Consider the following 25,776-nt stretch of genomic DNA (forward strand, 5'->3'; position numbering starts at 1 on the left):
GGTTGCGGGGTCAAAGCCGCGCCCAAGAGCTCTCAGCCCTAGGAGCTTCAGTGCGGTGCCCTCAGGCCCCGCCCCGAGCACGGCCCTCCCGCTGGCCCCGCCCCGCGTCGCTTGCTGGCCCCGCCCCCGCGCACCAGCCCGCCCGCGCGCTGGCCCGGGCGGCGCCGACGCGCTTGGCGGGAGATAGAAAAGTGTTTCTGCGAGCGCCGGCGGCGGCCGCAGTCCCCGTGAGCAGCGGCCGGACCTGCGGTCACGCTGACGCCTCGCCACGCGGCCCGGAGGCCCGGAGCGGCCGGAGCAGCTCGCACCCTGACCCCGGCCCGGCTCCCGCTCCGGGCTCGGCCGGCGGGCGGGCGAGCGCGGTGCGGCCCGGGCCGGGGGGATGTCGCGGCGGACGCGCGGGTGAGCGGAGCCGGGCGGCGGAGGGCCCTTCCCCCCTCCGCAGGCGCCATCCTCCTCAACCCCGACCCCTACCCCCACCGCCACCCTCGCCGGGGCCCTTCCGAGCCGGCCGGGCCGGGCGCTGTTGGGGTCGGCAGAAAACTGAGGTGTCCTGCGTCGCCTAACGCGGGGAGACGCCGGGGGTGCGCGCGAAGCCGGGGGGCTCCTGGGGGCCCCTCGCTCGGCACCCCCGGGCCTGCTGGGCCTCGGAACTGGGGCGGGCGGGTCTCCTGGGACCCGGGCCAAGCCTATATGATGTCATTTTGTCTCCCGCCTAATTGCGGGGTGGGGGGTGGGACGGTGGTGTCAGCTGGAAGGGCCTTTACCGGGGAGGGAGGCGACCCCTGGAGAAGAAAAATGATTTTCGAAGTCGCGGCTGGTGGGAGGCCAAAGCCTGGAAGACGCTTGTCCTTCGAGCCTTTTTTTTTGGGGGGGGGGTCTGGTTTTGCCGGTGGGCATTTCTTAGCATTCGGGAAGCACGGAGCACTCCCGGCTGTCTCCCCTGACCTAGGAGGGTTGCTGGGGCCGGGAGGGACTTTTTGGTACCCCACCACCTGGCCTCGGGGCCTTAGGTCGGTCTCGCTCCGGAGACCTTCTTCCTGTTCGACATGCGGGGTTGGGGCAGCTGGGGTTGAAAGCGAGGGGAAGAGAGACTGATCTGTACCAGCAACCCCTGGGGCGGAGGCGAGAACTGCAGTCTCCATTTTACTTATCCCCCCAGAGTTGGAGTGGCAGAGACAAGCCAGGAATCTGGTCTATGGGCTCCCCGTCCCTGTCTTACACCTGTTCCGTCAGTGTCCGAGTTCTAGGCTTTTCAACCAGTCTGGGAGTCACAGTACAGAATCACAAGGGGCTCTGACCTGTTCCCTGCCAGGATTCATGCATCCCAGGTAGCCTGAAATCCGCTTCAGGTGGTGTCTGCCTTCACAGGCTCAGCAGATAGATCTGAGAGGCGGTGGTTGCAGCTTTCCCTAGAATTCTTCTCAGCAAGGAAACATCTGATCCCTGGGCAGATCAGGCACAGGGTGTGTCTTCCTCAGGCCATGGTTTCTCAGGGCAGCTCCAATTCCCAGGAGTTATTTTCTGGGCAGGCACTTGTCAGGCCCTGAATTTCTGGTTCAGGAAGTGTTCACTCTAGGCAACAAACCCAAGGCCCCTGACAACCCCCAAGTCCTCTACCATCTATGCCCTGGGGCTCAGTGGAGGAATCCCAGCTCCCAGGTGAGGGGTGGGTTCTGCACTCTGGAACCCCACAGCTTTAAGTTTGATTCTTGGCCCCTTGCTGTAACTCTTCTGCACCAGTGCCCTACTTCCTGCTCAGCTTCTGACTCACCCCAGCTGGAGCAGAGCCCAGCAAATGGAAGGGCGTAGAAAGGGTGTGTGGGACCTCCACGTGGTTGCCACTACTGACTTAGCCTCTGCTTTTCCCGCTGGGATTATGAGAGGAGGACCTGCATGTGCAGGTTAACCCCTGTGAGCTTCGTGTGTGCGTGCTAAGTTGCTTCAGTCGTGTCTGACTCTTTGCAACCTTATGGGCTGTAGCCTGCCAGACTCCTCTGTCTATGAGATTTTCCAGGTGAGAATACTGGAATGAGTTGCCACGCCCTCCTCCAGGGGATCTGCCTGACCCAGGGATTGAACTTGCGTCTTCTGTGTCTCCTGCATTGACAGGCGGGTTCTTTACCTCTAGTGCCACCTGGGAGCTCAGTTTTCACATCTATTAAATGGGAATAGTGAGAATGCCTGTGAAGCAGACAGTCATTACTGTGATGGTAATATAAATATATTAAACCTCACAGAATTCCCCCAACCATCTGAACTGCTGTCCCCATTAGAGTATTGGAGCTCCAGAGAGTTCACACAGAAATTACTTTGTCCTTGAAGGAACATTTGCTGAGCATCTGTTAGAAGCTGGGTGTCAGAGAACCAAAGATAGTTTCTGTTAGAAAAGAGGCCAGGGGCAGTTGATGTTAAAGCCAGCTTCCTTCTGTTATTAGTATCTTGTAGAATTTTTTCCTCCTGTTCTGTGATGGTGGAGGACTCCATGAATTGGGTTGGGAATGACGAGACAAGGTTGAATTCCAGCTCCTCGTGACTTGTGTTGCTGGGTTTCGATGACGTCTGTCCCTTCCTTACCTGATTCTAAAAGTTGACTAATGTTAGCTTTTCTGATCGACTAAGAGGCAGCAGCTTTGCATGTTTAGTCATTCATTCCTATATCTGGCCATTTCCAGAACAAACATTTCTTGGGCATTTTGGTGCCATCCTCCAAAGGCAGATTCGGAGGTGGAGGTGACCTCTGTCCTGGTTGTCAAGGAGATAGGCAGTTGCAACCTAAGAGCCTATGTTATATGACAGGATTTCTGAGGTGCTGTGGGGAGTGTGGGAGTGACTAGGGAGATGCTGAGAAGGGGAAAGAAGTTTGGCTGCAGAAGGAAGTCCTCTTCCTTCTTTCGACACCTGACCTCTGCTTGGAGACTCATAGACTTTTCCTACTTGAAGATTCTTGACTGAAGAATGTCCCTGACAGAGATCCACCTGAGTTGGAAGGGTACTCTAGTGGGTCCCAGACATCCCTGGGGTGTGGATAGCGTGATCTTCATTTTTGTAACCACGTAAATAGGAAGATTTTGGAGTGACTTGGAAAATTACTTGTTAGAAAATAAAAGCATCCAGAATTCAAAGTTGCTTGTACTCTGATTTTTTAGCTCCATAAATTAGACCTGTGTGTAGGCAGGGATTGAGAAGGGGTATGCAAAAATGGACATAGTTACTGAGGTAATATATTTTATTTTTTAATATATATCTTTGGCTGTGCTGGGTCTTAGTTGTGGCACATGGAATCTCTAGGAACTCTCACTTGCAGTATGTGAGATCTAGTTCCCTGACCAGGCTCGCTGCATTGGGAACATGGAGCCTTAGCCACTGGACGACCAGGGAAGTCCCTGAGATAATGTATTTTAAATGGTTTTCTCAGATAACCAATATTTCTTAAAATCCTGGTGCATAATGATTACATACATCTTTGGCTTTAATCCTTAAAATATCCATGCAAGTTAAACTTTAGTTACTGAAAAGGAAATATGAAATGGGTGTCTGGTGTTGAATATCCTAATATTCTTGGTGAAATCTTTTTTTCTTGTAGCTTTTGAAGTCATAAGGGTGTTGGTGAAAAGACAAGAATAAAGAAATAGACCATAATTCTATTTCTTCTTTTAATATATATTTTTATTTATTTCTTTGGCTGTGGTTGGTCTTAGTTGCCACATGTGGGATTTAGTTCCCTGACAAGGGATTGAACCTGGGCCCCCTGCATTGGGAGCTCAGAATCTTAGCCACTGGATTACCAGGGAAGTCCACATAACCCCATTTCATCAAAAACCTTTTAGAAAGGGGGAGGGTGGAAGTACCTACATTTGTGCCTACAGTAGAAGCCCACCCCCCTGAAACCTTTCCCTTGAGGTCACTGGCCTCTGTCCACAGTGTCCATCCATCAGGGCAGCCCTTAGAGATGCATATCCTTGACCTTTGGCTTTTTCCCCCAGCAGTGAGGAGCTGGATGAGCTGCACTACCAGGACACAGATTCAGATGTGCCAGAGCAGAGAGACAGCAAGTGCAAGGTCAAATGGACCCAGGAGGAGGTGAGTGACACTGAGGGGCAGCTGCGGAGTGGAGGAGGGGAGGGCAGACTGAGAACCGAACCTGGGGTGTGTCTGCCTGATGCCCCGACCAGTATGATGAAGGGGGGGCGCTGTTGAAAGAAGCCAGTGGGCCCTCTGTTTCTCTCTGATGCTTCTCAGAGCATTCCTGGAGCCTGTCAGTATTGAGGACTTTGAGGGATGTGTCTCTGAGGACCAGCAATTGCGCTCTCTGGGAAGCTGGCGTGTTCTGTATCCTGAACTTTAATTGTGCTGCTTGTCCTGTAACTGCTGGGAGGTTTAGCCAAATCTGCCACCTCCTACTTTATTATCATTTAGAAACATAATAATTGTATTGTGTCTGTAATACCGAGCTCTGAATTGATTTTCTTTTTATTCTTTAATCATGTTTATGGAGTGTGTCTGTGTATGTGTATATATATATAGTCAAATGCACCTTTTAAAAGTGGACAGTTCCATCACTTTTAATAAGTGTGTATTACTTACATAAGTGCCGTCTTTCTGGCTTCTTTTGTTCAGCGTAATGTTGCATGAGTCAGTACTTCTTTCATTTTTTCTTGCTGAATAATATTCCATTGTATGGTTAGACCATTGTATGCTTCACTTGTTGATGGGCAGCTTGGCTGTTTACAGAATTTGCCTATAGAGGCTAGAGCTACTATGAAAATTCTTGCCTAAGTATTTTTGAGGATTATGTTTTCATTTCTCTAGGCGGATACTTTGGGATGCTCATGGGGTAGGTATATGTTTAGTTTTATAGACTGTCGAGTCTTTTTGTAACTTGACTGTACCATGTTAAACTCCAATTGGCCTTATCTTTTTATTCTACGTCTGTTTTCCTGGATGTGTTTAGTTGTGATTCTCTTCCCACCCCCCCACCCCTTCTTAACTTACTGTTTTGAGTTGTGAAACACTCTTAAATCATAAAAGATGTTTCTTCACAGGAGTGCTAGGCCAGCCTTTTCTGTTCATCCCACTGTAGACAAGGGACTGTATTCTGCTCTTGTGGTCTTAGGAGACCAGACAAGATGGGGTCCCTACCCCAGAGCATCTCTCTGCCTGGGATGGAGAAATAAGACCGCACTCAAGGCCCGTGGACATGCTGTGGCCATCACAGTGCTGGCAGGACCGACGTTCTTTATGCCCACCGTGGTGTCTCTTTTCTTACACTAAGCCTCCTAGATGTAAGAGGTGCCTGTCATTGTCTTAAATGCCTTTAGAAGTTGAGTTTACTGTTGTCTGAGAGGTTAAGGAACGCTTCATGTGTGAGGATTTGGAAATTCAGCCATCAGGGAGGTATGCAAAATGGTGGATAAGTCAGAACAGGAAAGGGGTTGTGGGTGGGAAAAGGCAAGTAGAGGGGCCCTGGTGTGGCTGGAGGGAAGGGTCCTTGAAGAGGTTTTGAAAAGGTCGATTTAGACGGAAAGATGGAACAGGGTCCAAAGAGGAAGACCTTGAAGGTTGGGCTCAGAGACTGAGGCTTGCTCAGCTGGCAGGGAGGAGCCAGTGATGATTTTTAAAGCAGATGAATGATATGACCGTAGCCCGGCTTCAGGGAGCTGGTCTACTGGATGTGGGGTGGATAAGGGATCTGGCGGCAGCCTGAGGCTGAGCGAGCAGGGAAGGGCGCTGCGTTGTTCAGACAGAGGATGGCTGTGGAGGGACCAGGGCAGTGCAGGTAGGAGTTGACAGGTGGAGGGGCCCCTGGGGTCTGGGAGGAATTGGAGAGGGGGGAAGTTGTCCACCCCAGTTGTCAGGGAAGATGGTGGTGCTGGAGATGGACACAGGGAACATGGACAGAAGGCAGGGGTTAGCCTGACCAGGTGGGGTGGGCAGCATGGTGTCTGGAGCCGACTATGTGGATGTGGGCTGGCCCTGCAATAGGATTTATGGGGACTTTGTCCAGCTGGTTCTGGGCTGTGGCCAAGCTGCAGTTGAGGGTATGGATGTCTGTGGTGGCCTTTTTTTTTCCCCTGCCCGGGAGAGAGTGTGTGAAAAAACACCTAATGTTAAACCATTGTAACGGTTTTTAAGTGTATGTTCAGTACATGAAGTATAGTCTCACTGTGCAGCAGATCTTTGGAACTGTCATCTTGCAAAAAAAGCTGAATCATTAAACACTAGTTTTCCCCATCCCCTCCCCCTAGCCCTTGGCAACCACCTTATTTTACTTTCTGTTTTTGATTTCTTTTTTTTATTTGGCTGCACTGGTCTTCATTGTAGCACATGGGATCATTTTTTAGGTGCCACATGCAGGATCATTAGTTGCAGCATTTGGAATCTAGTTTCCTGATCAGGGATTGAACTTGGGCCCCGTGCATCGGGAGCACAAAGTCTTAGCCACTGGACCACCAGAGAAGTCCCTGGTTTTTATTTTTGACTACTTGAGATTCTTCATAGGGGTAGGCTTAGACTGTCTTTGTCCTTTTGTGTCTGGCTTATTTTGCTTAGCATAATGTCCTCAAGGTTCATCATGTTGTAGCTTGTAACAGAATTTCCTTGTTTTGAGGCTGAATAATACTCCACTGTGTAGATAATACTACATTTTCTTTATAAAGTTTTAAAAAAAACAGATCGGGGGATTCCCTGGCTGTCCAGTGGTTAGGACTCCAAGCTTTCACTGTGAGGGCCTCGGTTCAGTTCCTGATCGGGGAGCTGAGAAACCTGCAAGTTGCAGGGGGTGAAAACTGTCAGTTTGCTGGAGGAATATTTTACACACCACCAGCTACAATTGTTGAAGTACAATCCAGTGAGTTTCAGTGGATGTGCTGCCGTGAAACTTGCAGCAATACTACCTTGTAGGGTGTTTCCTTCACCCCAGGCATCTCTTGCTCCCTGCTGTTCATTTCTCCCTCCCACCAACCAATCCTGACCACAGACACCACTATCTTTTTGTCCCTGTAGCTTAGTTTACCTTTTCTAGAAGTTCCTCTGCACAGAATTAAGCAATGTGTACTCTTGTTATGTCTGACTTTTTTTTTTTTCTTTCTCTCATCCTAATGATACTGTGATTTTAATGTTGTTGCGTGAATCAATAGTTTATGTTTGGGAGAACGTTCTAACAGGTACTGTTTTCCCTTCCAAGTTTCCACGTTCCCGCAATCTCCAGGGCTGGGTCACTTGCCTCTGGCCTGGATGACTCTAATGGCCTCCTCTCCTCCATTCTGCCCTCCTGCAGCCCTTTCTCCTGCAGCTGCCAACATGGTCACAACAAGCACGTTGGACCGTGACCACCTGTCAGTGGTGATGCTTCAGTGCATCAGTGGCTTTGCATAACGCAGAGGCCTGAATCAACCCTGTGTGTGGTCTGGTCCCAGGTGCCCCCCTCCCCACCTCCCCAAATCCTCTTGCCTCCCTCTTGCCTGCTTCCTGCAGCCTAGCCTCACTAGAGTTCCTTGGAGCCTGTCCCTTGGTTCCCCCATAGGCCTCATAGGCCTCTCCATTCCCACAGCACAGGGTGGCCCTCCTTTTGTTTGCAGGAGCCTTTGATTAGCGTCTGCTTCCCTCTAGACTTTACGTCCCAAAAGTTGAGCAACTCTGATGCTGGCGTGCCTGGTGCGTAGTTAGACGATCGCTTCATGACGTGAATAGATGAATGGGCTGTTCCCTTTGTTGGGAGGAGCATGGGTCTCGGTCCAGAGCAGCCACTTTCTGCCCATGTGTGAGCTGAGCCCTCTGTCTTCCTGGCTTTGGCAGGATGAGCAGCTGAGGGCCCTGGTGAAGCAGTTTGGACAGCAAGACTGGAAGTTCCTGGCCAGCCACTTTCCTGTGAGTGCAGCCCCTCTGCTGCCCGTTCCCCTGGACAGGGGGCCTGGGAGAGACTTGGTGTCAGGGAGAAGAAAGGGGAGTTCCTTACCAAGCCCCCCATCCCCACCCCCGCAGCTCTCCCAACAAAACAACCTTCCAACCTCCCGAGGCCATTTCTACCCAAACTGGAATCAGAGGCGCCCTGATGTAAGCATCCTCACGTGGCAGCCTCTGGGTGCCTGGGGGCCTTAGGCTCCATGCTCATGCGTCATATCAGTGGCATATTTGCATTTCTTCCTGCAAGTCACTGACGAGTTGCTGCTCGGTCTCTGAACCATGAAACTGAACGTGAGAGGAAACGATGCTTGAGCAGGCTTCATGGTGAGGCCCCCGCAGAGCTGACTGGAGCCACCATGTCCAGCATCTAGAGCCTTTTGGTGATGTGGGTCCCCCACCCCAGTTCTGCAGGCGGCCGACAGGGAGGGGATGTGGCAGGAGCTGTTGTTCTCTTTCTTGGCTCATGGGCAGCTCGGGGACCAGGTCACCAGACCCTTTGGCCCCATTCCTCACGCCCTGTCCTCTACGGGTTCTGAAACCTTCAGGGAAATAGCCCCTCCCGGAAGCAAGTGAGAATACCTGATGTAGCCCGCAGGCTGGCACAGGGTGGTCATGGGCAGTGGCCCCACACTGGGTTCTGAGTTTGTCTGCTTCCATCCAGGCCCACCTGTAGCAAAGGGAAGCGTGGTGTCCTAGTCTGTGGGTGTGTAGCGTGTGGTGGTTCTGGGAACGAGGCGGGGCCACAGGTCAGGAGTTCTCAAGGATGCCTGTCCTCTTCCCAGAACCGCACCGACCAGCAGTGCCAGTACCGGTGGCTGAGGGTCTTAAATCCAGACCTCGTCAAAGGGCCATGGACCAAAGAGGAGGACCAGAAGGTGACGCCTGGGCCTGCCACACCGTGGCCTTCACCCACCCCGGGGAAGGGGATCAGGGGACTGAGGATGACATCCCCGTGGTGGGTGCTGGGGGGCGGAGGGGTCCCGCTGGCCTCACAGTGACTTTCCCCCAAGGTCATCGAGCTGGTCAAGAAGTATGGCACGAAGCAGTGGACGCTGATCGCCAAGCACCTGAAAGGCCGGTTGGGCAAGCAGTGCCGTGAGCGCTGGCACAACCACCTCAACCCCGAAGTGAAGAAGTCCTGCTGGACGGAGGAGGAGGACCGCATCATCTGTGAGGCCCACAAGGTGCTGGGCAACCGCTGGGCTGAGATCGCCAAGATGCTGCCGGGGAGGTGAGCTGCCTGCCGGGGCCAGGGCCAGTCAGGGCATCCCCTGGCCTTTGTGGGGAAGTTCAAGGCCCAGTCCGATTTCTCCGGGGTCATTGACTTTCCCCAGAAGAGGAGTCCTTCAGATTCTTGCCTGGGGCGGTGCAGGGACCTGGCTGCTGGGAGACGGTGGGGCAGGGCGGCCTGGGGGGCTCCTGTTTACTGTTCAGGTTCTCATCTGGTCGCACTTTGGGCTTCGTGCCCTGGCCATGATTGCGTGCCTGCTCAGTCGCTTAAGTCGTGTTCTGACTCTTTTGCAATCCCATGAACTGTAGCCCACCAGGTTTCTCTGTCCATGGAATTCTCCAGGCAAGAATACTGAGTGGGTTGCCATGCCCTCGTCCAAGGGATCTTCCCAACCCAGGGATCAAACCCATGTCTCTTGGATTTCCTGCATTGGCAGGCAAGTTCTTTACCACTAGTGACACCTGAGAAGCCATGTGGCCTGAGTTGCCTGGTCTTTTTCTTTTCTTTTTTTTTTTTTAAGAGAATAAGTCTTTCCTCCTGCCTGTGAGATCAGGGCCAGGATCTGGGTATCCAAACCACTGTCTGTTTTCCCTCTAGTCCTCACTGGGCCTGGCCTCTCTAAGCACTGGGCCTCTTGGGGTTCTGCAGGGAGAACTGGAACAACTTGAGACTTGGGCTGCAATCTTGCATCTTTCTTTACCATGGCATTGTGGGAAAGGAGATACCAGATGGCCTGTTTTCCCTGGAGTCTGAAAGCATCTGTTTCCAAACTCAGCCCCAAGTGTGTTAATCCTTTTGGTGCTTCCTCTAAGCCTTGGATTGGAGACTCTTCCCTGTGTGGCCAGCCTGACCTGGCCAGTGCCACGAGCCTCACCTTGATCTGCAGTCACCCTCGCTCACCCATCGGCATTCGCGCTACTCTGCTCCCCTTGCCCCCACAGACACGGAGCCTGGACGCCCCCTGCCTCGTGCCCACTGTATAGCCAGCTCGCGCTCGTCCTTTGGTTGTTGGTAGGGAAGGTTTGTCTGTCCTTCCCGACCGTGGTCGGTCTCTGGCCACCTCCCCGTAGTGCCCAGACCCTCCTCTGAGACTGGTGGTTCAGTCGAGCTGTTATTCTGGTGGAAAAGCACTCAGCTCAGGGCCCCAAAGAAGGCATTGTCTGTGTGTCCGCGCTTCTGCACTGCTGTGACCCGTGCGCTCTGTGGCTGCTCATGCTGATGCCGACGTGTGCTTCCACGGTTCCGTGCGTCTCCGTGCCTTGTCCTGCCCACCACACCTGCTTCTCTGCTGCCCTGTCCTGCTCTCCTGCGCACCCATCGGCCTATCTCCGTCCGCACTTCCCTGCACTCCTGTGCCGCCATGCTGCTCTCTGCATCTATGCATCACTACTCTGATTTATATGACTATACGTGTTTCCTCTAATCTTTAACAAGTGATGGAGGAGGAAGTGATCTGATTCTCCAGATTAAAAAGCCATGGCTCAGAGTAGTCAGCAGGGGACCCTGTGTCCTCTTGCTCTGCCCTCTCTGGCCATTTTCTATCTATGGGAGGTGATCAGGGCTCATGTTTGAGGTCCCTGAGCCTCTGGACAGGGGCCAGCAGCCAGCAGCTTGCTTCCAGTTTCTACAGATGCCCAGTGAGCCAGGAAGGGACTGAGAGTTGCCAGAACACTTCAATGTTAGGATTCTTGCCCTGTCGACTGAATAAGATGTTTGCTTACTTCGCAGAGGTGTGTGGGAATACTCCGTAAATCATGCCAGGCTGCGGGCCTGTCAGACTTCATCTTGGGTGGAGAGCCCTTAGAGGTCCTCAGGTTGAACCCTGCTTGACAGAAGCCAGAGCTCAGTTCAGGGAGGCTAATGGTGCACCTGCTGGGGCGCGGGCCACAGGGCTGGGGTCAAAGGTCCTGGTTGGCCCCTGCAGGACGGACAATGCTGTGAAGAATCACTGGAACTCTACTATCAAGAGGAAGGTGGACACGGGAGGCTTCCTGAGTGAGTCCAGAGACAGCAAGCCCCCCATGTACTTGCTGCTGGAGCTGGAGGACAAGGATGGCCGCCAGAGTGCCCCCTCCTTGGAAGGCCAGGTGAGCAGTGGGGAGCGGAGCTCGGGAGGGCTTGGCCACGGCGCTTGGGTTGCTTGGGTGGGTTGGCTTGTTTTCATGTGTATCTGATGCCATCCCATCAACACCTGCTCCTCCCTTTTCACCTGTTCCCACAGCTGTTAATCCTGCAGGAAGGTCTGTGTGGCCACATGTCTCATGAGGGCCTTTCCCTATGAAACCTGTGTCCACGCTTGGCACTCACCTGCCCAGAGATGCAGGATGCAGAAGCCAGCATCAGGGAGGGTCAGGCAGGGAGGTCTTCAGCCTCCTCCTCTCGTCATCAACGGCTTCCTTCCCACCTGTTGCTCTCTCCAGCTTTTTCATAGTAAAAGCATGTGTGTACTTTAAAATCAGATGTGTCCAGGTGCAATCACAGTAAAATTCATCATTTCCTGTGGAGGTCAGGACCGAAACAGTCATGTCGCCATCACCGCAGTCAAGATGCAGAATGTTCCCATCAGCCCCCAGGCTCTTGTGCCTCTTTCAGCTCAGAATCTCCCATCCTTAGTCCCTGGGACCCTTCATCAATTTTTTTAATCTCTTTAATTTTCTAAAAAGTCATATAAATGAAATCATATGGTGTCACATTTATCATTGTTAACAACTCACATCCCTTGTGGCTCAGCTGATAAAGAATCCGCCTGCAATGTGGGAGACCTGGGTTGGATCCCTGGGTTGGATCCCTGGGTTGGGAAGATCCCCTGGAGAAAGGCTACCCACTCCAGTATTCTGGCCTGGAGAATTCCATGGACTGTATAATCCGTGGGGTCGCAAAGAGTTGGACATGACTGAGCGACTTGGACTTTCACATCCTACACCCTAGGGCACACTTTTTTAAAAAAATTGACGTTTCAGTTCAGTTGCTGAGTCGTGTCCAACTCTTTGCAACCCCATGTACGGCAGCACGCCAGGCCTCCCTGTCCATCACCAACTCCCAGAGTTTACTGAAGCTCATATCCATTGAGTCAGTGATACCATCCAACCATCTCATCCTCTGTTGCCGCCTTCTCCTCCTGCCTTGGTAGTAAATGTTGGCATATGCATTAAACAGTATATCTGTTCTCTCTGGAAGTTGGGATTTATAGGCTCAGTCTTGAGCCTTACAGGCTTGTTTCTGACTCTACAATGATCACTGTATTATTTTTGAAGCACGGGAAAAAATTGTAATTGCAAGCATTGACCAGTGAGGTAATCCCATACACAGAAAAGGTGAGCGTTTTCTGGCAGGCAATCTAGCAAGGCATTCAAGTTTTTAAAGCATGTGTCTGCCTACCTCAAGGAATTTAAGAAAGAAGTGAGCAAAAAAAAAAAAAAAGAAGTGAGCAAATGAGCAGTGATTTAGCTATCAGGACAGTCATTAAAGTTCTGTTTCTAACAAAAAAAGTCGGATGTTAACCTTAGTTAAATAAATTACCAGCACAAGAGAATCATTAAAATAACAGTGGAGAGGAATGGGTGCGGCTGGACCTGTGAGGTCCAGACCCAGGTCTAGGCACCCGCTTGGGCCAGCAGGGCCAGCTCCCCAGACACAAAACATCAGGGGGTGTTTTGTGTAAAATTCGACCTTCAGTTTCAGTTCAGTCGCTCAGCCATGTCCGACTCTTTGCAACCCCATGGACTGCAGCACACCAGGCTTCCCTGTCTATCACCAGCTCCCAGAGCTTATTCAAACTCACGTCCATTGAATCAGTCTTCGAAATGGGCTTCCCTGATGGCTCAGTAGATAAAGAATCTACCTGTATTAGAGACATAGGAATCTCCTGTATTGGAGACATAGGAAATGTGGGTTTGATTCCTGGGTCAGGAAGTACCCCTGGAGGAGGAAATGGCAACCCACTCCAGTGTTCTTGCCTGGGAAATCCCATGAACAGAGGAGCCTGGTGGGCTACAGTCCATGGGGTCACAAGAGTCGGACATAACTTGGCGACTAAACCACCAGTTTTACAAACATCTTTTTCTCCTTATATCTTCCCCTGTCATTATGTGTATACAGACCTTTACCTTATTCTTGAATTTGTCATGTCATCTATCATAGCTTGTATTGATGAGCATCTTGTCACCACGTGTGCTGCAGTGAGCGTCACTGTTCACATTCCTTGTACATGTGTCTTTTTATGTGTGTGGAGTGCTTAGCCGAACCACGTAGACATTTGAAATTTTCTTTCTTTCTTTTTTTTGAAATTTTCTTAAAAGTGAAAGTCACTTAATCGTGTTTGACTCTTTGCAACCCCATGGACTATACAGTCCGTGGAATTCTCCAGGCCAGAATATTGGAGTGGTTAGCCTTTCCCTTCTCCAGGGGATCTTCCCAACCCAGGGATTGAACTCAAGTCTCCTGCATTACAAGCAGATTCTTTACCAGCTGAGCATCAAGGGAAGCAAATTTTCGTAAGGCATTGCCAAATTCCCATTCAAAGGGCAATGTCATTCTGCAGTAGCAGTGAGTGGAGCTGCCTGTTTTCCCACACTGTGGTCACAGCTGGCTCAGATTTTACAGAATGTCTTTGCCAGTTTTATGAGCAACTGCAGTATCACTGCTTCACTTTCATTTCTTTTACTAGTGAGGTTGACCATTTTCTCTTTTTAAATTAATTTTTTACTTTATTTATTCTATTTTAGCCACAGTGTGCAGCCTGCAAGATCTTAGTTCCCCATCCAGGGATTGAACTTTTGCCCCTGCATTGGGAGTGCAGTCTTAGCCACTGGGAGTCTCACATGTGCTGTGTTCAAGGCTCCTCGGGCTGTCAGTTTAGCATGTCAAAGCTTGTTTCCAAATCTGCCAGGAGAACTATTGCCACAAACAATCTTCCATCTATTTCTTTTTTCTTTTCCTGTCACAAAGTTAGTATTCACTCCTTTTACAAACCTTCGTTTTGAAATAGTACTAAACATACAAAGAAGTTGCAGGCGTGCTCTCCTATACCCTTTACTGGGTTCATTAATTTTTAACATTGGTCAGATTTGCTTTTTCTTTCTTTGTATGCATATATATATTTTCTAACCTGAGCTATGTGAGAGTTGGTTGCTTACATTGTGCCTTTTATCCCTTAATACTTGAGTTATATTTCCTAAGAATGAGGACATTCACCAGTGTACCTTCAGTACACACTTGGAATTTAACTACTTTAGGAATTTTAACTAATCTTCCATACAGATTCCATTTTTTTCCTGCCCATGATCCAGTCCAGGATTAGGCACTGTTTTGTTGTCCTGTCTCTTTCATCCACTTCAGCCTTTCATGGTACTGATACTTTTGAAGCATAAGGTTAGGCTTTGTTGTTGTTGAGCTGCTAAGTTGTGTCTGAATCTACGACCCCGTGGATGGTAGCACGCCAGGCTTCCCTGCCCTTCACTGTCCCAGAATTTGCTCAGGTTCATGTCTGTTGAGTTGGTGATGCCATCCAGCCATCTCATCCTCTGCTGCCCCCTTTTCTTCTTGGCCTCAGTCTTCCCCAGCATCAGTGAATTATCTCTTCGCATCAGGTGGTTAAAGTATTGGAGCTTCAGCTTCTTTATCAGTCAGCCCTTCCAGTGACAGTTCAGGGTTGCTTTCCTTTAAGATTGACTAGTTTGATCTCCTTGCTGTCCAGAGGACTCCCAAGAGTCTTCTCTAACTCCACAATTCAAAAGTATCAATTCTTCAGCACTCAGCCTTCTTTTTAAGGCTCATCTCACATCCATACTTGACTACTCGAAAAACTATAGTTTGTGACTAGATGGACCTTTGTTGGGAAAGTGATGTCTCTACTTAGTTATGTTATAGACCGTCTTTCAATTTCGGTTCACTTAAGTTTCCTTATCAAGTGATAAGGTTGATAGGCTTCTGATAAGGTTCAGATGGTGCATTTTTGCTGAAACATGGCACAGATTGTATCTCATAATGAGAAACCCAAACTGCATGCCCTGTGTCCCCAGGGAAGTGTCATGACCAGCTGGCCCCCGGCACTCCCTGCCCTGAAGGAAGAAGAGAGCAGCGAGGAGGAGGTCGCAGCGGCCGCCCCCGCCCAGGAGCAGGAGCCCGTCCCCGCGGAGCTGGACGGAGTGCAGACCCCGGAGCCCCTAGAGGGCTTCCCCAAGCATGAAGACCAGGAAGGCTCCTCGCCGGAGACCAGCCTGCCCTACAAGTGGGTGGTGGAGGCTGCCAACATCCTCATCCCGGCTGTGGAGTCCGGCCTCTCGGAAGCCCTGGACTTGATCGAGTCGGTAATGTTGGTTGCGGGACTTCCTGGTGGGCCCTGAGCGCTTCTGGCAGGAGCACTTGTGCCCCTAGACGGCTGTCCTTCCATCTGCTCATCGTCTTGCTGACGTGGCTGAGCCGATGCCAAGCGCCCAGCCGGGGCCTGGCAGCCCCAAGAGAGCGGCGGTGCCGTCCCTATCTTTAGGGAGCTCCTGACTCACCCGTGAAGCCCGGGGGGTGGGGCAGGCTCCCCAGCGGAAGTGGGGCGACAGAGCCCTCGGGGGGTGAGGAGGGCGTGGAGTCCTTAGCCACACCGCAGAGCACTGGCGTTCGTGGTAGGGCCGACGGTCGGGTGTCTGGAGAGGACCCCGGGCAGGGCGGGGTCTTGGGGCTGCGGCGGTGAGTGCGTCCTGGTTGCTCAGGGAGAGCCGCCCTGAACCACGCTGGCTGTGGGCTGTGCCCCTTGCGGAGGGGCTCCGGTGGGGGCTGCACTTCTCGGGGTGACTTCACCACTCCGTCCGCCAGGCCTGAGGCGTGGAGTGGGTTTCAGGAGGTGGTGGGCAAGAGGCTGGTGACTAGGCAGGCAGAGGGGTTCAGCGGGCAGCGCCCACACAAGCCTTCCCACTTACGCTTCCTCTTATTAGCTGAGCATAATGATGCTGTTGATTGAACTGCTGAGTGTCAGGCTGTGTGCCTAACAAGTAGTCCACGTGGTATCTTGGGAGGGGTGTCTTGTCTGTTTTTTTGTAGATGAGGGTGAGGCTCAGAGATCAGATAGTGCACCCAAGTTAACACAGCGAGTAAGGTCTTAACCATCGTGCCCAGGGTCCTGCCCAGTGAGGGGTTAGACTGTGAAATCAGTCTCAAGGGGCTGCCTGCTCAGACCCTCTGGGTTTCCCTGCTTGCCACGGTGGCAGGAACTCTGGTGTCTCCTCCACCAGAAGGGACTTCAGAGTTAGCTGGGTGTGTCAGTCTGTTGAGCAAACTGCCCTGGGGCCACCGAGGGCAGGCTGAGATGAGCGCTGTCCCGCCCTGCTGGTGCTGCCTCGGTCCATCCTGACTGTTCTCTCAGGCACCTGTCATGACCCTGTCCTGGTGCTCCTTCTGTGATGATAGTTTCTAACCCAAGTGCCTGCCACGTGCCAGGCGCACTGCTTGCTGCCTCTGTATGCTCTCCGTCCTTAAACAGCCTGTGAAGAGTGTTGGGTGGTGGACTCAGCCCAAGCTCAGAGAGCTTAGGAGGCTCATCCAGCGTCACACAGCTGGTGAGTGCTGAGCTGGGCTGTCTCCACGATGACCTTCAGTGACTGATGGGGGGGTCACAGTAGCTGCAGAAACACTGCCGTCCATCCCCCAGGCCAGTCCTTGGCGCATGTGCTCAGGTCTGTTAGATGCTGTGAATTCCAGGGCCCCCGCAAGGTTGGCGTTTGTGCTGGGAGGTGGCCCTGGAGTCAGCACTGCCCTGAGCCGCCCTCCACCTTCGGGAATGGACTTGCCAGGCCCCTGCGAGCTCCAGGGACCAAAGTGGAAACTTGTGTCTCCAGAAGCCCTAGGGCTAGGTTGTAATTAACTAGACAAAGGCAGAAAGGACCCAAGCGTTCCTTTCAGAATTACTCTTAGAAACTTGGTGACCTTGGCAGAATCACACCCTCTCTAACTTGGCTGCCTCGGGTTGAAAGGGAGAGAGTAATACTCCCTCAGGGTGGCTAGCGGGTGGATACGGTTTAGCTGAAGCACCCAGTGAGGTGCCATGATGGACAGGCTCATGGAGCCCAGGGCCGCTCCTGTCTGGGAACATGACTGGCTAATGAAGACCCTTCATCCTGCTCATGGCCTTGGGCCCAGGTCTTCACTTCCAGGTGTCTATCAAAAAACAGATTTATATCCAAGATGTTCATAAAGAACATCTGTATTTAATCTTTAAGAATTAGGAGGAAGAACCCAAATGTCCAACAGAAGGGGGTTGAGTAATATATGTTCAAATGATAGAACATTTTTCAGCTGTAAGAATTATTATAGAAGTTAATGTTTTTATAACAACAACTAAAGTCTACTGATGGTAAACATTAAACTTTGGTAATAGAATGAGGTGCCTGCATTATTCCAGCTCTACAGAAATTTTAAACGGAAAAAGAAGCGAAATAGAAATGATTTGTACTAAAGTTAGGAATGTTGAAAATACTAAATATTTAGGGACACATGTTAGTGTTAATTGATAAAGAAATGCATAAAGATGGTCAATACTTAATTTCAGCAGTGGTTTCCTGCATGCGGGCAGAGGTTTGCCAGGTAGACCTGGAGCTTTAGTGATAAGGTTTTATTTCTTAGGCTTCTTGATGGGCATATGAGTTTTCTTTGTATTTTTCTCGGTGTTTTTTGTATATCTTAAAAACACATAGCACTTTTTTTTTTTTAATAGCGAGCAGCCATGTGCATGATAGGATTTCAATAATATTTACAAATATAGATATACAGACATCGAAGAATCTTGGAAGAAAGGCAAAGAAAAGTTAAGAGTGATTGTTCCTGGGCTGTGGAGTCGGGGTTTTTTTGTTGTTGGTTGTGCCACATGGCCTGCGGGATCTTGGTTCCCTGACCAGGAGTTGAACCCGTGCCCCCTGCAGTGGAAGCGTGGAGTTTTAACCACGGGGCCGCCAGGGAGTTCCCCGTGGGATCGTCCTTGATGCTCTGTTATTTCCAGTAGCACACGAGCCCTGTGGTTTATTAGCCGCTGGGAAAGCCAGTTACTCCCAACCCCGCCTCCTGTCTCTGGGCAGGACCCCGACGCGTGGTGTGACCTGAGCAAGTTTGACCTCCCCGAGGAGCCGTCCCCCGAGGGCAGCCTCGTGGGCAGCCCGGGGCAGCCCCAAGCCTGGCCGCAGCAGCAGCCCGCGCCGCCCCGGCCAGCTGCCGCCGCGGCACCCAGCGTGACCGAGTACCGCCTGGACGGCCACACCATCTCCGACCTGAGCCGTGGCAGCCGGGGCGAGCTGATCCCCATCTCCCCCAGCACTGACGTGGGGGGCTCGGGCGTGGGCACGCCGCCCTCCGTGCTCAAGCGGCAGAAGAAGAGGCGTGTTGCCCTGTCCCCTGTCACGGAGAACAGCGCCAGCCTGTCCTTCCTGGACTCCTGCAACAGCCTCACCCCGAAGAGCACGCCCGTCAAGACCCTGCCCTTCTCGCCCTCCCAGGTGCGTGCACCCCGCTCTGACTGCTCACTGGGAGCGGGTGCTGGCCCCCCGCTGCCCAGTAAGGCCATTCACTGGGTGTCTGCAGGCCCTGTGCCTGGTGCTGGGATCGTGGGACCCCGGACCAGGTCTGGCCCTGCCCTTGTGAAGCTTAGGAAGACCATTTCAGAGCTACTTTTTTTTTTTCCTTCTGAAAAGAAGCTGCTCTCAGACAGCCAGCTTGCTTTGCCTTAAGTTCACGGCCAGCGGCACAGGGGGGTGGGAGGTAGACCTCCCATCAGGCTGGCAAAGGGAGGATTGGGCGACGCCAAGCCAAGGGTCCACATGGACCTGCCTGCCTGTCCTGGCCTTTGCTCCCCGGCCCTGAGCTCATCGCCTCGCCTGGTTTCCTGTGTCTTCCTGGCAGTTTTTGAACTTCTGGAATAAGCAGGACACACTGGAGCTGGAGAGCCCCTCGCTGACGTCCACGCCCGTGTGCAGCCAGAAGGTGGTGGTCACCACGCCGCTGCACCGGGACAAGACGCCGCTGCACCAGAAGCACGCTGCGTGAGTGCCGGGCCTGCCCCTCTGCCCCGGCAGGGACTGGCTCTCGGGGCGAGGGACACCTGGGACTCTCGTTTCATGAAGGCAGCCTCCTCCTGGTCATCACACCTGCTTCATCAGTGTAGTCTGGTGCTTCACTTTTGTTCTAATTCTGTTTTTTTTTTCTTGTTTTGTTCGTTTGGCCACATGGCTTGCGGGAACATAGTCCCCAACCAGGGATTGAACCTGTGCCCTCTGCAAAGTGCCGAGTCCTAACCACTGGACCACCAGGGAATTCCTCTTTTTTATTTTTTTAATTGGATGGTTTTCTAAATTCAGAGATTAGAAATGTGGAGAGTCTGCCTTGCCACGAAAAATGTAATGTTTGCGTCATTTTTGTAAGTTTTGAGTGCAGATCCACTGTGCTTGCACAGCTCTTCGGGAAGGACCCAAGGCCCCCCAGTTCTCTCCATCTTTCTGGTGCTCAGGAGGGACGGCTGTGTTCACCTTCAGGCCTCTACAGGTTGCTTACCTGCTTCTGTGGAGGTGCTTTCACAATAAGTTTTCTTCCTTGTATCATCATGACCCTTGAATTCCAGGTAGAGTTGCTTAACTGGTCTTGGCCTTGTTACATTTGCTGGGTGGGGGAGAAGCATTGCTATTTATATTTCAGGAGTCAGGCTGTAATTCAGGGATCTGTTCAGGAATTTTAGTTCTCGTAATGCTAGGTAATTTCAGATAAGATGTTGGATCCTTTCGGTCAGAAATCAGTCTTTCAACGACAGATCTAAAATTTAACTTGGATAGGTTTCATGAGAAATGATTCTCCTGTCAGGTTGAAATCTTGGTCTTCAAATCTTAACTCTTAGACATCTGGCACCACAAAAGGAGTTGCTGCTTCTCCAGAGAGACGTGGGGGAGGGGTGTGGTCTTCCTGGCCCCCCACCCTCCTTGCCTGCCCCTTCTCCCGCTGGTGCTACAGTCTGGCCAGAGGCCGCCTTGTTTTATGGAAAATCCTGGTGACGGCAACACCGTCAGCCGTTCTTCCACCCATTCGGGTCTCCCGGCCTCCCGCAGGCTCTTCCTGTTCTTTGCTGTTTCTGAGGACGGCCCTTCCTCTCTGCCCCAGGAAGCCCCCCTTGCAGATGGGGAGGTGCGTGGGTGGGCAGATGGGATGGGAAGAGACCACGTCTGGGGGCTGCCTTTCTGCCACTGAGACCAAAGGTCAGTTGGGGGTGTGGGAGTCAGGGGCAGCCCACGGCAGAGCCCTCCAGCGCCGTCGCCCAGCCTCCTCCTCCATGCCCAGCAGGTTTGTAACCCCAGATCAGAAGTACTCCATGGACAACACTCCCCACACACCGACCCCGTTCAAGAACGCCCTCGAGAAGTACGGACCACTAAAACCCCTGGTAGGTGGTGTGGCCGGGCCAGGCCTCCAGCCGTTTATGGTCACTTGCCCTGTCCTTCTGAGATCCCATTGGCGTCTCCTGACTGCCCCGAGAAGTCGCAATTCCCTAGGTTGATAAACAGGGCCCCCTGTTACAGTGAGTTACCAGCTTGCCAGATGTCTCTGGAGCAACCACCACGCAGGCGGTGCTGGCTGGTGCTGGCACCACAGCGGCGTCCTGGTGGAGCTGGAGGTGGTGGAGGCCAACATCCAAGTGACCAAATAACTCAGCTCGTGGCCGTGCCAGGCAGAACGCGGACAGGCGTTGGGATGGAGGAGGACTTGTGTGGGTGCTGCGAGCTTGTTGAGGAAAGTGGCAAATTGCTCTTCAAACCTGAGCCTGTTGACTGGCTGGAGACAGCTGGCCAGTGCAGACGTCTCCTGGGTTGCTTTCCCCGCAGTGTGAGGATGGCCCTTCTCCCCCGACTCCTCCCAGTTCATCAGATGGTCCTGCTTTCCAACAGGGCTGGCTCCCCGGGATTTTCTGAAGCAGGCTGTTTCTGAGAACCCAGTTGCAGGTGGGAGGAAGGCAGGTCCTGGAGAAGAATCCCTGCAGCGATCTCCCCTCCCAGCTCACTATGGGGGGGCCCAGGCGGGGGGCCGTGGTCTCCCCATCCTGGCGTGGAGCTGGCGGAGTTGCACAGTCAGCCCGGCCGTTTTCCGACTCGGACTCGGCTCCCAGATACTGAGTGTCTGTGCTCGCAGGACACATCCAAGAGAGCGAGTCTGACCTTGGCAGGATAGTTCAAGTACCCAGGGGCTTTTAGAGTGACTTCCCGGTTTCGCTGTGCCCTGCACCCCCTGGCCTCTGCCACCTGAGCGCCCAGGCCCAGGAAATGGACGTGGAACTAAGACCTCTGTTAGCGTGGGGCGGAGGCGTGGAGGAGTTTGGGTTCTGAGCGTGTCCAGGCTCAAAGCTCACAGCCGTGTGGCCCTAGGCCAGGCTCTCGCGCTCTCTGAGCCTCTGTACCCAGCGGAGGATGCCAGCTGATTCCTCGGGCTGGGTGAGGGTGGCTGTGATGAAGTGGAGTGCTCCCACCCCTCAGGGAGCTGAGGACAGTTAACGACCATGGACGCCATGTGTGAGGCCAGCATCCCAGCTCCAGGCCGCCTCTGGCATCACTCAGGGCAGCAGAGGTGCGGCCTGTCTGTCCTGCCGCCCCCACGGGCAGGCTCAGCCCGTGTCCTCCGGCCTGGGCGCGGAGCCTCACCCTGACCATCCCCGCCTGCAGCCCCAGACCCCCCACCTGGAGGAGGACTTGAAAGAGGTGCTGCGCTCCGAGGCCGGCATCGAGCTCATCATCGAGGACGAAGTGAGACCCGAGAAGCAGAAGAGGAAGGCCGGGGTGAGCGGCTGGCGGGGTGGGGGGCTGTGGGGCGGGGGCCCGGCCGTCTGTTCCTGCAGCCTGGTGGTCCATGACATCGGCCGGTGCAGCTGCCTGCCACCCTTCTGTCTCCCCTTGAACTGGTTCCTTGCTTATTCCGCGTTGTTTGGACCCTCCTGAAGTGGGCTCTGGGCTGGGTGGGATGGGTAGAGCGATGATTAAGACCCAGAGGGGGTCGCTCCTAGAGTTCAGTGGGCAGAAATGGCAAACACCCTCAGTGACTCAGTACACGCGGCATTCGGGGACAGAAAAGGCCCAAAGAGGATTTCAAGGGGCATCCTTCAGACGGAGCCGCCGGCCAACTGTCGGGGCAGCGTGAGGAGTGGGGCCAGCCGGTTCAGGTGAGGTCGGGAGTGGGTGGGGACACTGCTCTGGACGCCCGGGTGCGGAGGGCCGGTCCACGCTGGACAGGCCTGTCCCACCCTCAGCCCACGTTGTTTCTTGACCGCAGGCGGCTCTGTGTCCCAGGGAAGACAGGAGTGGGACAGGGTGGTGGTGGGTGGGGATGGTGGGTGGCCAGGCTGGGAGGGGACCCTCCAGCTGGGCCCCCGGGTGTGTGGGCAGAGCATGACCAGGGCCCTCCCTGGCCTCTCTGTGTCTGAAGGTGGGTCCGAGCCAGGGTAGCAGCTATTTTGGGCACAGGGCTGAGTTTGGGAACAGGTGTCAGTCTCAGAGGCCCTCCCTGGGGTCGGAGCCACCCCCTGATCTGCTTATAGGAGGTGCAGGGCTTGGGGGCTGGGCATTCCCATAACAGCCTGTGTCCCATGCTGTCTTGCGTCTCTGTAGCTCCCCAGCAGGTGGGTGTTCTAGCTGTAACTTGCCTGTGTGGAGGAGTGTTCAGTGCAGTACAGACTTGGGCTGCACTTGGTCCCCTTGGGGATGAGGTTGGGTGGAGGTGGCGTTGGAGGTGGCACTGCTCACCAGTAGCTGGTGAGCAACTGGCAGGACAGTCTGCTCTATGGACAGAGTCTGCGACGGGGCCAGTGTCATCAGGCGCTGGGGGTGACGGGAATCCAGGCGTGTGCCCTAACCACCACCTCCCCCCAGATGCGGCGAAGCCCCATCAAGAAAGTCCGCAAGTCCCTGGCTCTCGACATTGTGGACGAAGACGTGAAGCTGATGATGTCCACGCTGCCCAAGGTTGGTAAGGGGTCTAGGAGAGAAGCCGTCCTGTGAGGCCACCCCCTATTCCCCACCCAGCTGCAGGAGGCTGAGAGTATGGAGTCGCCCTGGGGGGCCTGCGCCTCTGGGGCCCTTTAGCCTGGAGAGCTCTGGAGGTGGAGTCGGCGGGGCTTTCGTGTGCCGGGCTCAGCGGGGAGGAAGGGGGCAGGTGGCACTGGGCATTCGCACACTGGTGTCGATCCAGGCCGCCCTGCTCTTGTCCTTCACAGAAGGTTCGGTTGGCAAGCGTTGGCTGCTAGAACTTGTTGGGTACGTGTGTTTTCTGAGTCCCCTGCACCTTCCCTTGTATTAAACTGCTAGGGAAGACCCTGGAGATGGTCAGTGAGGTGCCTCAGGACCCCGCCAGGTGATCGGGGCACCTCTGCCCTGGCATGGGTGCTGCCCTGTTCCCAGGCCAACCTCTGGAGGGGCCACTGCTTCCACAGAGCCTGGGCTGCAGAAACCATGCCGGGCAATCGATCCCTTGCAGCAGGCAGTGGGGTGAGCTTGTTTTTCTCTGGTAGCCGGTAGCAGACAGTGAGGGCTGTGGAAAGGCCCACGAGACAGATCATTGCCTGACAGCTCCTATAGGTCCACCTGCCACTCTTACAGTCCTGGCAGAGAAAGCTCTATCTAATGAGGCATCCATGGCAGACCAGGAACTTGGTGCTCTTCAGCCAGACCCTTGAGCGAGTGAAATAACTAGTGGAAAGAAAAAAAGCCAGGTGAACTGGCTAAATGCAGAGGAGGTGGAGCAGAGGGCCTGGTCTCTGGCATCTCCGCTGCCTGCAGAGTAAAGGCCTGTCCAGGAGGTGGCACAGGCCTGGGGCTGCCTTGACCAGCCCCCCCATGGGCGCTTCTGGTCCCCAGAGAAGCCGGAACACCCTCGTCTCCACCTGAGACGGGGAGGAACCAGCTTCATGTAAAAGGAACCTGCATTCCTGGGTGTTCATCAGGTGCCAGGCTCTGAAACAGGCACTTGCAGCTGTTTTCCTACTTCATCTTTAAATGAAGCGGAAGCTGAGGCTCAGAGAAGTATCCTCTCCTGCCCACATCTTCTGCCCAGACCTCCCGGAGGCAGTGGCACTGGGATGTGCCTGCTCTTTTATGTTCTCCCTCCCACGGAAAGCCTGTGGCAAAACGCTGAGCCTCTGACTTTGTTTTGCTTTCAGCCGACCAGCATCCTCACAGCGGGCTCCTCAGGCCTCACCCCGTCGGGCAGCAGAGAGGACAGCAGCCTGCTCAACGAGGGCTTCCTGCAGGCCAAGTCCGAGAAGCCAGCAGCCCCGAAGCCCCGGGGCCACTTTCCCACCCCTGCCCCCGTGAGTGCTGCCCCTCGGGGCCTCGCTCTGTGATCTCCACATCACAGGGCCTTTGCACCGGCTTTGCCTCTGCATGATGCCCTTCTGTGGCTCTGCTGACTGATGAATGTGGGCTTCACATCTCTGTCCCGATGCCACTCCCTCGGGGACCTGGGTACCAGAGCTCTCCCTCCACAAGCCACTCCTTCACGATGTGGTCTCACTCATAATTAAGACATGTCTCCGTGACTTTGTCCTTGAAGACAGGGATCCCCTGCCTGTTTTCCCAGCCATATGCAGCCTCTCTGCTGCTCTCCAGCCTGCAGAACTAGCTTTTTTCCTCCCCTGGGGCCTGTTGCCACGTGATGGGCACGGGGGAGGGCGGGGGCTTGTGTCCTGGTCCAGCCTCCTTGCTCTGTTCCTGAGGACGCTCAGAGATGGCACTGACTCTCCAGGTCCACCAGGAAGGTGCAGTGAGCACAGATGGTGGCTTCTAGAGGGAGGGAGCGTGGTAGAAATGTCCCCACCCCAACCAGGGTCTCCAGGCTTCCCTAGGAGCCCCAGCCGCTGCCTGGATGGTAACCCCCTTTCTTCCTCCCAGATGACCACCGCCTGGAAGACAGTAGCCTGCGGGGGCACCAGGGACCAGCTCTTCATGCAGGAGAAAGCCCGGCAGCTCCTGGGTCGCCTGAAGCCCAGCCACACGTCTCGGACCCTCATCTTGTCTTAGGGGCTTGGCAGTCACGAGCCCATTCTCATGTTTACAGGGGGCTGGGGGTCTGATTCTGGGCTGTGAATTTGAGAATCACACTCAGACGACCGCCTGCAGGGAGCCTTCTGCCACCAGCCCCTCCCAGACTGCTCAGGTGGGGACAGGCAGGCCCACCTACTGACCTGTCTCCAAGCCCGGCTGCAGCTGCGGGCAGTTCCTGGTGCTAACAGAACAAAGTCCCACCTCTGAGCTGGCCTGGCCCTCCCCGAGTGCCATAGGGAGCCCTCAGCTTCTCCCAAGCCCTGGTCAGGCCTGCCCTCATCTCAGACCCCTGCTTAGGACAGGGGACCTACCTAGCCAGCGTGCTCCTTGTAACTTGTTGGTGCATTTTCTTGAAAGAATAAAATTTGCCTTTCTCCTATGCTCTGAACTCCACCTTCCTCCTGGATCCTGCTTGCAGTTCCCTGGTGACTGTCCTTAGGGCCCTGAGGGATGGGACCTGACCCTCATCCTCAGTGCCACCTTGTCTGCACAGCCCAGGCCTGGGGCTCTGGACCCTATTGCGCCTGGGAACCCAAGGTGCTGGGAGGCTGTTTTCTCTGCACCCAAGTGTCTCAGGGCTCCGAGGTCTTTTGGCTGTTG

The 25,776-nt window shown here is 53.9% G+C and overlaps 1 protein-coding gene across 5 annotated transcripts; it reads left to right on the forward strand.

The window, feature by feature from the left end:
• The first annotated feature begins 305 nt into the window (after positions 1-305).
• Positions 306-25,555, forward strand: MYBL2 (MYB proto-oncogene like 2). Of its 5 annotated transcripts, none has more exons than XM_070472662.1 (15): positions 306-402; positions 3,990-4,083; positions 7,798-7,869; positions 8,688-8,780; positions 8,916-9,136; positions 11,061-11,223; positions 15,157-15,444; positions 18,196-18,609; positions 19,013-19,152; positions 19,532-19,727; positions 20,438-20,537; positions 21,808-21,921; positions 23,008-23,100; positions 24,294-24,443; positions 25,024-25,555. In XM_070472662.1, the coding sequence occupies exons 1-15, from the start codon at positions 383-385 to the stop codon at positions 25,203-25,205; spliced, it is 2,340 nt and encodes a 779-aa protein (XP_070328763.1). In that variant the 5' UTR covers positions 306-382; the 3' UTR covers positions 25,206-25,555. The 5 variants fall into 5 exon arrangements, with proteins under 5 accessions (XP_070328763.1, XP_070328766.1, XP_070328762.1 ...); XM_070472661.1 differs by having other exon boundaries at positions 319-402; positions 3,987-4,083; XM_070472665.1 differs by lacking the exon at positions 19,532-19,727 and having other exon boundaries at positions 307-402.
• The last annotated feature ends 221 nt before the right edge of the window (positions 25,556-25,776 follow it).

The sequence above is a fragment of the Odocoileus virginianus genome, chromosome 9, assembly GCF_023699985.2.
Source record: "Odocoileus virginianus isolate 20LAN1187 ecotype Illinois chromosome 9, Ovbor_1.2, whole genome shotgun sequence".
Classification (NCBI taxonomy): Eukaryota; Metazoa; Chordata; class Mammalia; order Artiodactyla; family Cervidae; genus Odocoileus; species Odocoileus virginianus.